This window comes from Benincasa hispida, chromosome 6 (assembly GCF_027475165.1).
Source record: "Benincasa hispida cultivar pf3 chromosome 6, pf3_genome.v1.1, whole genome shotgun sequence".
Classification (NCBI taxonomy): Eukaryota; Viridiplantae; Streptophyta; class Magnoliopsida; order Cucurbitales; family Cucurbitaceae; genus Benincasa; species Benincasa hispida.
Window position 1 is genome coordinate 30,989,252 of NC_143483.1, and position 11,163 is coordinate 31,000,414.

The window sequence follows — 11,163 nt, forward strand, 5'->3', positions numbered from 1 at the left end:
ATAGTATGTAAATACTTTGTATTTTTTTCTATTTTTGATAATTTTCCTATATTTAATTTGTAAATAAATTCGAAGAAAACATATATAATATTTTAACGAATAAATCTCAATTTTTAAAGAAAAGATAAGAGGTTGTTAAAATAATCAGATACCATAAATTTAGTGAAAGAGTTACAGTGTATTTAAGATTCTCAAGGGCATTTTAGGATTATCAGAAATGGAAATCAGGTGCAAACCAACCCTTTTGCTATAAATCAGACCAACTTTCGCTTTTGACATTTTTTCAAACTAAACCTTAAACCCTGCTATACTGAATTATTAATAAATCTGTACTAAAAAAACAAAGAAAGAAAAGAGAAAAATGGATAAAAACGACCCCTTGGGGGTTGACTTTGTATTTTTTTTTTACCTCTTTTTAAAAATAAGTTTTCTTTTAACCCTTTAATGATGAAAATGATGTAAGCATGAAATCTTTTTTATATACAATTACTCTTATGCGTCCTTTATTAAATTCTCCCGTTTAAAATTCAAGAACCAGCCTACCAAATTAATTTTAAATTCAACAATCAACCTACAACAAAAAAGTTGTTATACAACCCACAACAAAAATTCTCCACCAAAATTAACTGTTTTACAACCTACAAAAAAAAAAAAAAAAAATCCATTCACAAAAAATTCTCTTCACAAAATTGGGATTAGCAAAAAGTTCTCTTCCCTAAATTATCTCTAGAACGAAAAGTTTCTCTTCAACCAAACTTGTATTTCACGAAGTTGTGATTTTGTAGACTCCGTAAGAAGGTATGTATTTAATTTTGTATTGAATAGTTTGATCATTTCTTTCATGTTAGAATTCATTTACTTGTATTGATGCTTGTTTGCTTGCTTATTTTTTTTTTCTAATGTCATAAAGAAGTATATTTGAAAATAAATAAACAACAAAAATGAAAAGATAGGAAAACTATTTTTTTAAGATACCCAGTTCGGCTTCACCAGGTCTTCACCGGGTACAATGTAAATGGGCTGAAATTACTTGGGGGCTTCATGGGATAGGAACCAGGTATACAAACGGGGGTATTTGATTTTTTTTTTTTTAAAAAAAAAAAGAAAAAGGAAAAGACACAAAAACTATTTTTTTTAGATGCTCAGTCGATCTTCACCAGGTATAATGAAAATGGGTTGAAACCACTCGAGCGGGCTTCATGCGATAGGAACCGAGTATGAGGATATGGGGCGACTTGGTCAGGGCCTAACCGTGTTCTGAGAACATGGCCTAGCCTAGGGCCCGATAGAGGTAACCCCAGACTTAGTTGGTCTTGTACCGGGTGTATATGGAGTATGCTTATCATTTGTAATTTGGAATGATGAAGATTTACATGCATTCCTCACATGGGAAGAGGTCTTAGTAATACCTCTTTACGTATCTACGCTTCCAAAGTGTTCAATTAATTAATGGTTTCATATAAACAAATCATATATCCGATGAACTAAAGAAATCCCTTCAACATCTAGGCCATTACATTGCAAGATGGAGTCAGGATGTCGATTGTTCCCCACATATTTTAACTCATCACTTCATCACCTAGTAATTTAGCAACTCATAACTTAGGGGATGATATAGACCAAAGTCAATATTTCAATGATCGATCTTGGAGGGAGGATGATGGAAATGAACTCAAGATTAAGACTCACCATACACCTCATGCAGAAGAATGAACAATCCAAGACTATGGAGGTTCGTCTCATGTTCCACATGCAACGGGTCGTAACTTGTCACATCCATCTAGTAGCACAATTGTTATGCCAGGTCAATATTATTCTTCTCAAGATGTAGAAGTTGGTTACATATTTATATCTAAGAAGGATTTAAAGATGCAGTTATCTATGTTAACAATTAAAGATAACTTTCAGTTTTGGGTGAAGAAGTCGACCACAACATTATATAAAGTTATATACTTAGTTGAAGAATGCAAATGGAGACTTCAAGACGTTAAATTGAAAAATTGTGAAATATTTAAGATCTCTAAGTATGACAACGTCCACACATGTAGAAATGAAATATTGACTAACGATCATAGACAAGCTTCTAGTTGGGTTCTTGGACATTTAATAAAGTCAAAGTTTGAAGACGTTGGTCATTTATATAGACCGAAGGACATCGTGAAGGATATAAAACAAGAATATGGTGTGAGTTTAAGTTACGACAAAGCATGGAGGGCAAGGGAAGAAGTGTTAGTACTTGTTAGGGGGTCACTAGAAGAATTGAAAACCTGGTTCAATATTTGAATATGATTTGTAGGAAGATAAATATTTCAAGTACGTCTTCATCGCTCTTGGTGCTTCCATTAAGGGGGTTTTTAAACTGCATTCACCCCATTTTTATTGTGGATGGAACACATTTAAGGGGTAAGTACAGTGGTAAACTCCTGCTTACGACTGGGGTCGATGGAAACAATCAAATATACTCAGTCGTGTTCGATATATCTAGTGGAAAAACCGATAATCTTGGGTGTGGTTTTTTCAACAATTAAGATGTGCAATTGGACAAGTTCATGGTTTGGTTATCGTGTCAAATAGACACCCTAGCATTAAATAAGCAATTATCATGATCTTTTCAGAAACATTTCATGATATCTGCATCCATCACTTGAAAGCTAATTCATAAATAAATTTTAAGAATAAAGATTTTTTGGATATTTTCGACAAAGAAACTAAGGCATGTCGTGAGTCTGTGTTCAACTTCCATTGGAATCAATTTTCAGGGTATCCAGGTTCACATAAATACTTAGAAGATATTGGTCTTGAGCGGTGGGCTAGGGTGTACTAATGTAACAGAAGGTACAATCAAATACTACAAATCTAGTTGAGTGCATAAACGGGGTGTTAAAAGACGCATGACAGTTACCAATTACATCATTTCTAGACCATATTAGAGGTTGGTTACAAGACTTGTATTACATACGTCAGACTGATACATATACTAGTGAATTTGGATTGTCGAACTATGCAATGTCAATAATTCGTAAGGCGATAGACAGAGAAAGATGACACGAAGTTAGGCCAATTGACCAACATGAGTTTGAGGTCATAGATGGGGTTTGGGAGGCCATGTCAATATTCACGCAAGAACTGTACTGTTGCATGTTTGATTATTATGAACTCCCTTATTCGCACATGATTGGTGCATGCAGGATTCAAAATTTTGATCCTATCTCTCTTTGCTCACGGGTATACTCTGTCGAATCAGTATTGGCTACTTATGCTGAACCTATACGTCCACTTGGGCACTTTTCAGAGTGGAAACAATCATCAGATTTCATTGACGTTAAAACATTGCCTCCAAAAAGAGTTCCAATAGTAGGTCGCCCATGAACAACAAGATTTTCTTCTGCAGGTGAATTTCATTAAGTCCACAAATATTCCAGATGTGGGCAACGGGGATACAACAAAACGACTTTCAATACTGCCGAGTGAAGCATGGATTTATTACTAATTCTGTCTATTATTTTTTATTGATTTTGGTAGAAGTTATGTATGATTTTGCATGAATTTGCAAAGTTATGGACAATTTTGGATGGATTGGTATACCACTGATTTTTGGAGTCCAACTCATATGTATTCATACCCTCATTGACATTTAAATACTTACCTCTAAGTCTAGCACAAGTATTTTCTCCCCTCATGTAATAAAGTTAAAGTCTCTTTGACTGAATGACACCTTATTCCCTAGAAGATTAAAACTAATGACATCTTTCCTAGGCTTCTCCACCTCTCAAAGAAAAATATAGTAAATCAGTGGTCTATTGAAGATGATGTTTGTGTTAAGGAGAGGACCAAAACATGTTTACCTAAACATGACTAATTGTGTCGGGGTTAGTTTCTTCTTAATTTTAAGGATGACTTTTTCTATATCAGAACAATATGAAAGGGTTGCAGGAAAATGATTATTAGCATGAATCTTCATTTTCAATTCCATTATAACATACATTTTTCATCAAATAGATAAACTAAAAGTCAACACAACATAAAAAAAATTCTAAGACCAGTATGTAAGCTACTGTTTTTTGGCCTGGTCCCATACCCAGTCGGGCCCGGGACCGAGTTAAAAAATAATAACTTAAATACCCTACACCCAATCCCGCCTCTTTCCCGGTCCCAAGTCGCTTGATCCCACCCCAGTCCCAGCCCGCCCACATTCCATCCGGTCAATATCTCAAGTTGCCCGATCGAGTATGAATCGGGCTAAAAAACAGTAGCGTACATACACTTTGCACCCGATCCCACTCCCTTTCCGGTCTCGAGTTGCCCGCATCCCACCCCAGTCCCTGCCCGGTCAAGATCTCAAGTAGCCTAGTCGGGCTTATCGAATTAGGAGGCCTTAACATTAGAATATCAGAATTTTTTTAAAAAAAGATTTGTAATGTACAAATCAACTCATACGCTATCTATAGGTCTAAAAAATCATTTTAAAATGCAACATTTGTTTCACAAAAAAAGTCCAAAAATTTATGAAACCCCGTGAAAATAAAATTCATAAACTAGTTACCAAAAAAGATTAATTTTTTTAATCAAATAAGCTCAAACAAGATCGAAAATTACTATTATAACCAAATAAAATATAAGGATACATAGAAGCATGAAATCAACAACAATGTCGACAAATCCAAAATCAAAACTCCCTAAAATGTGTGAAAATACTGATGAATATGAACCTAAATGTTGAAGAAAAAAATGAGTTTTGAAAGGAATGTGAGAGTTGACCAAGAAAACGGTTATAGAAGGATTGTTTGATTTTGAAGTTTTGAATCTTTTTCTTAAAAAAAAGTATAATGTTCTTTTCTCATCTAATGGTAAATTTTGAGGGGAAAATACATTTTTTTAAAAAGGGTCGTTTTTTACGAAGAAAATCTTTTTAAGGAGTCATTTTTGTCGATTTTCCCAAAAGAAAACTTAAATTTAAATCTTCGTGAATTCTGCCCTATGAACTCAAAAAGCAAGTTCGGCTTCAGGGATTTCAGACTATCCATTGCTTCAAATGGTCAGCGTTCAAGGGATTTGAATTTGGATTTTGGGTTTCTTCATTACTTTCATGCTCTTTTGAATTCAATTGAAGAATCATCTCTTTCTTTCACCTACATTGTTGAAGAAGGTGGTTTAAAATGAGATTAATGAATCTAAGCAGTTGTTGCTTTGCAACTGCTTTTCTGAAACTTCCTCATCCTATTTGTCAAGTTACAATGGCCCAAAAAATCATATCATTCAACTTGTCTGAACACCAGCTGTTCAAGTCCTGTTGCTACCACACTTCAAATGATTCTTTAGTCAATACCCTTCATGCCAAAATGGTCAAGAATGGTTCTATTTTGGAATCTGGGAAGTTTGTTTTGAGCTCTTATGTGAAATCTGAGAAATTAAACGATGCTCAGAAACTGTTCGATGAAATGCCCAGTAGAGATGTTCTTACATGGACGGTCCTTATATCGGGTTTTTCTAGAATAAATTGTTCTGAAATGGCATTGCAACTATTTAGAAAAATGCTAGTTGAAGGTGTTTGTCCAAATCATTTTACTTTGTCTACTGTTCTTAAACTTTGCTCTAGAGTAGGTGATATGCAAATGGGTAAGGGAATTCATGGATGGATACTGAGAAATGGGGTTAACTTAGATGTTGTCTTGGAGAATTCTATGCTTGATTTGTATGCTAAGTTTGATGACTTTTATTGTGCGAAAAAGTTGTTTGATTCAATGAGAGAAAAGAGTACTGCTACTTACAACATAATGCTTGGTGTGTATGTCCGTAGTTGTGATGTTAACAAATCTCTTGATTTATTCAGAAACATGCCTTGCAGAAATACAGCAAGTTGGAATACAATTATATGTGGGCTAATGCAAGGTGGGCATCTGAATGCAGCATTGGAGCTACTCTATGAGATGGTGGAGAATGAACCCGAGTTTAACAAAGTTACTTCTTCCATAGCTTTAAGTGTAGTTGCTTCTTTATTGATTATTGAGCTAGGTAGACAAGTACATGGCCGAATTATCAGGTGTGGTCTTCATAATGATGGATTTGTAAAGAGTTCACTGATAAATATGTATATTAAATGTGGAAATTTGGAAAAAGCATCGGTGATATATAGTCAAATGCCTTCAGGTTTTGTGACGAAACAAGATTCCAACATTGTATGTAGCGACATGATGACCGAAATTGTTTCGCGGAGCTCAATGGTGTCGGGATACATTTGGAATGGCAAGTATGAAAATGCCTTCAAAACTGTTGTGTCTATGGTCCGTGAACGGGTTCTAATGGACAAATTTACCATTGCAAGTGTTGTGTCTGCTTGTTCTAATGCTGGAGTTTTGGAGCTTGGACGTCAAATCCATGGATATATTCAGAAAACTGGAGAACAGCTTGATGCTCACTTGGCTTCCTCCTTGATTGACATGTATGCTAAAGGTGGAAGTTTGGATTGTGCCCATCGAATTTTTGAGCAAACAACTAATTACTTAAATGTTGTACTATGGACTTCCATGATCGCTGGATATGCTTTACACGGGCAAGGCAAGGAAGCCATTAGACTGTTTGAACGGATGAGATATGAGGGAATTATACCAAATGAGGTCACTTTTGTTGGAGTTTTAACAGCTTGCAGTCATGCAGGGTTGCTTGAACATGGCCGTCTATATTTTAATATGATGAAGGATGTTTATGCAATCAAGCCTAAGGTTGAGCATTTCACTTGTATGGTAGATCTTTACGGTCGAGCTGGATGCTTGAATGAAGTCAAAGAGTTCATCTATGAGAATGATTTATCACACCTTAGTGCAGTTTGGAAGGCATTTTTATCATCCTGCCGGCTTTACAAGAACCTTGAAATGGGAAACTGGGTTTCTGAAAAATTGTTTAGTCTCGAACAACAAGATGAAGGGTCTTATGTTTTACTATCAAACATGTGCTCCGGCAGTCAAAAGTGGGAAGAAGCTTCAAGAACAAGAAGATCTATGCAACACAGAGGGATTAACAAAACACCTGGTCAATCTTGGATTCATGTGAAAAATCAAGTTCACTCTTTTGTTGCGGGAGACCAATCACACCCTCAACATGTTCAAATATATGAATATCTGGACAAGCTCATTGGAAGATTGAAGGAAATTGGGTACTTGTATGATGTAAAATTGGTGATGCAGGATGTAGAAGAAGAACAGGGTGAGGTGCTTCTTGGTTGGCATAGTGAAAAGCTTGCACTGGCTTATGGCATAATCAGTTTGGGTTCTGCCATTCCAATCCGAATCATGAAGAACCTTCGGGTATGTACTGATTGTCATAACTTTATGAAGTTAACATCTCAACTCTTAGGCAGGGAGATCATTGTTCGAGATATTCATCGTTTCCATCGTTTTAACTCTGGTCATTGCTCTTGTGGTGATTATTGGTGAGCCGAGAATGAGAATCTGATGCATATGGATTTTCATGCATTATTACGTTAATCTGATTGGAGTTCATAGCACTGTTGGGGGAACCAAGGCAAATAAATTGATTAGAAGGATTATGCTTCTTAGATGTTAAGAGTGCAGTTCCGAGACCATGATTACTTATAACGATGAACTTCACATCTCACATGCCTGAACTGAAGGATTGAAGTAAGATCTGCTGTAATTCAAACCATATAATTGGAATTCCACGAACGTGATTGAAAATTTATGTAAATGAATGAGCCAGGGATTACTTGGTGAATTAAATCACAACCTTTACCACTTGGTTTTCCTGTAGGAAAGGATACTGAATTGAAGATACTATGCTGTGAAACCCAATGGCTCAGTCTTACCACCACCTCAATAACAGAGTTTCAGAAACACAAGAAGTTTAGTCATATTGATGTGTGTGCGGACGAGTCTGGAAAAGTATTGCTTACAGAAACGCTCTCACACATGGTAAGAATCAATGGTAGACGGAGACCTTTGAGAACTTTTTCTATAAGTGGTTTAGAAGAAATTGCTTAAAAATAGATTTAAGCGTTCTAGAAATTTTCAAGGAATTTTTTTTTTGTTAAAAGCACTTTTCTACTCTTTAAATTCCCTCACCATATTAGTGCTTAGAGGCATATGCAAGCAATGCGAGGAAAGACGATTCTAAAGTGTGAATATGTTGAAGTTTTTTCTGAATCACCTGTGTACCCATAACAAGGTGAATGCTTGTCCATGATTAGAAAAATTAATCACCATTCATTTTGTTACCCTTTCCATTTCTTTCTTGATAACTTCTATATGTTAATTCTCTTATGACAGAAAAGAAAATAGTATCAAAGTATTGTTGATATTCTTCTCCTATCAATTTATAATGCAGTATCACAGAAGCTATTGTTTGTGAAGCAGCAAATGGAAGGACGGTACATACATAACAGTTCCAAAAGGGAAATCAATATGCAATCACAAAGGATCTAACAAAGAGGTTTGGCAGAAAATATACAATTTTATGTTCCCGTAACACATGGAAGTTGCATTGCAGAAACAGAAAATGATACAAAATCTACTTGACGTAGTAAGGGAGGTCCAAGACATAGAGGAGGAAGTATGCCCAGATCACACCAGAGATCCCACCGAAGAAGAACCCGCCGGAGAATTTCGCCCACCCATCAGCTGTTTGCAATGGATCAGGGTTCTTCTTCCGTCCAGTCAAGGTCAAAGATGGTGCGGTGGATGGCTCTCCTTCATTGAAGGATGCAACGCCATACATTGTCAAGCAGATGCTCAAAATGACAATGAGACCGCCAGCAGCGAGTGAGCCGGCTCCTCCGGCATAGGCTGTGTTCCTTAGAGGGCCAGCTTTGACAAATGGGCCGACCAGAAAAAAACCATGGGCTAGGCCCACTTCAATTCCCCTCAGCAATGGGCTGACTGCTGTTCTGTAGGCTGGGAGGTTTGATAGGTACCATGCTATCAGTGGGCTTGAGGTGACTGGAGTCTCAAGGCTTCCAATGAATGGGTCTCCATTGATTGGCTGGATCACTTGGTAAGTTGGCTGCAAAGGTTTCATCAATACCTTATTAACATCTTTGCATGGCATGTGTTTTTTTATTCCACTTTGAATACCTTTTTTTTCCTAATTACTCTCTTCACATACATTTTTTGCATTAATTTTTCTTTCACTACCGCATCTTTTCTCTACCGTATTGTTACACGCTTCTTCTTATTGTATATCCTCCATAATGGAAAGTGTACATGATAATTATCTTTGAACTATACTTATGTTCGCTCTCTTCATCTTAATATCTTTACATACATTTTTTCTGGTTAACTTCTCTCCTCGTAACTGCGACGCACGCTTACAATAAAAGTACTCTCAAACACACCCTTTAAACTTTTATACAACTAATACGTTTATATTACTTTCTTAGAGTTTAAGGTTAATATCCTTTGAAATAGTATGCATTACTTGGTGTGTGTGTGTGTGTTTGTGTATATATATATATATATATATATATATATATCTTAAAAGCTCCAAAGAGAGGCAGATGATGTAGAATTGAGAAATGGGGTTGGTTAAGTTTACCTTATCAGCTTGGATAGCTCTGATGGTGAAGGAGTGTGTTCTTGTAGGGATGCGTCGGAGCGGCGAAGCGGAGAGGCCTTTGGGAGAGATCAAAGCTCTGGTGTTGGATGAAGCGAAGCTGGAACTGAGCTGGCTGGCAATGGGGGAGGTTGCAGTTGCCATGGCTGCTGCTTTTGCTTCTGCTGCCTTGGGCTTGTGAAAGGATCAGTGGCAGAGAAGAAGAATGAGGTGAGATTTTTAGATTTGGTTTTGGGGGTCAGTTTAAGTTTTTGTTGTTGGTGGTCACTGGCCATGGAAATTTGTGGGAGGCTGTGGTTGATCAAACCTCTCTCTTCTCATTGGATGGAACTTGCCACATAACCTTATCCCTTATCCATTCTCTCTCTCTCATGAGAAAATGAGAGAGAGAATGAGATATTTGGCTTTGGCTTTGGCTTTCTTTCATTCTATCTATCTCTTGAGAATGTGCTAGTCCATGTGAGTTTCAAAGATTTGGATTTGGGTCTTTCTTCTCTTAACATAATGGGCTGAACCATATGGGTTTGAAACTTGAAAGATTTAGATTTGGCTCTCTCTATTTGGAGAATGGAATTTAAAAAAAATTGAAAAATGGAGTCTTAAAAAAAAAATTGTTGCTAAATTACAAAAAAGTATTCCTGAACTCTGTCATTTCTTTGAAAAATACATCTAAACGTTGTAATATTGCCTTAAATGTTTCAAAACTACAATTTAAGTAGAAATTTATTAGAATTTTAGATTGAAATACAAACTTGAAATGAGTGTCGCAATGACTTTGGACGATATGGTAGTGTTTGAATCTTAACTTCTAGGTCTCTGCCACATTTATTTTTACTCGAATGGTAGTTTTGAAATCATTATAAAAGGCTAAATAGTTGCAATCCTAAAAGACTAGGAATATGTTTGTTTAATTGGGTTGTTTTAAATCTTATTTTCATAATGAGGCAACATTTGAAAAATTTTCAGTTTTAGATTGATGTATATTTTTTTCTTACTGATCTCTCCAAACTAGTATACATTTTTTTTTTTTAAAAAAAAACATTTATCACAATTTTCATCTTACTGATTTGGATATCCCATTATTTTAGCATATATTTTAGCAATTTATTCTCTCTTCTTTTCCAATTTTATTGACTCCCATCCTTTGACTTTATTATCCAATGTTATTTCCTCCTATGGCCATTCACATTAATTTCTCTTAACCATATTGATTTTTTTTTTATTATTATTTTTTTTTGCCATTTTCATAACATTTCATCTCACTTTTAAACCTTTGACATTTTCTTTTAGGACTTATGAAAATATACCATGTATATTTTGTCAAGATAGGAATTAATATATTCAATTACACAATTAGTCCCTATAATTAGGAGAAAATTAGAATTTTTCCTTATAGATTAAAAGTTAAAATTCATGTGAATAATTTGATAAAACTCTCATAAATAGTTCTTACTATAGAAACTCTTTACGAGGATTTATCATTCTATAAGGATTATTCATGAGGTTTTATCACACTATAAAGATGAAATTCTAACTTAAATTTAATTTATTTCAAATCATAGAGACCAAATTTATAATTTGACTAAATAAATATTTTTGTGT

At 35.4% G+C, this 11,163-nt stretch overlaps 1 protein-coding gene and 1 pseudogene across 3 annotated transcripts; one reads left to right on the top strand and one right to left on the bottom strand.

Moving 5' to 3' along the window:
• The first annotated feature begins 4,806 nt into the window (after positions 1-4,806).
• LOC120079442 (putative pentatricopeptide repeat-containing protein At3g23330 pseudogene) lies at positions 4,807-7,925 on the top strand (annotated as a pseudogene). Of its 2 annotated transcripts, XR_016530092.1 has the most exons (2): positions 4,859-7,634; positions 7,765-7,925. The product of XR_016530092.1 is annotated as a putative pentatricopeptide repeat-containing protein At3g23330 pseudogene, transcript variant X1 (transcript). The 2 variants fall into 2 exon arrangements; XR_016530093.1 differs by lacking the exon at positions 7,765-7,925 and having other exon boundaries at positions 4,807-7,741.
• Positions 7,926-8,288: 363 nt separating this feature from the next.
• On the bottom strand, positions 8,289-9,765 carry PSAL (photosystem I subunit l). The gene is made up of 2 exons (XM_039033623.2): positions 9,544-9,765; positions 8,289-9,012 (listed from the first exon to the last, which is right to left on the bottom strand). The coding sequence occupies exons 1-2, from the start codon at positions 9,703-9,705 to the stop codon at positions 8,521-8,523; spliced, it is 654 nt and encodes a 217-aa protein (XP_038889551.1). The 5' UTR covers positions 9,706-9,765; the 3' UTR covers positions 8,289-8,520.
• Positions 9,766-11,163: the final 1,398 nt, after the last annotated feature.

Coding starts and splice junctions, on each gene's coding strand:
- PSAL (XM_039033623.2), bottom strand. CDS start 9,705: ATGGCAACTGCAACCTCCCCCATTGCCAGCCAGCTCAGTTCCAGCTTC. Junction 9,013..9,543: donor GAGCTATCCAAGCTGATAAG/GTAAACTTAACC, acceptor AAACCTTTGCAG/CCAACTTACCAAGTGATCCA.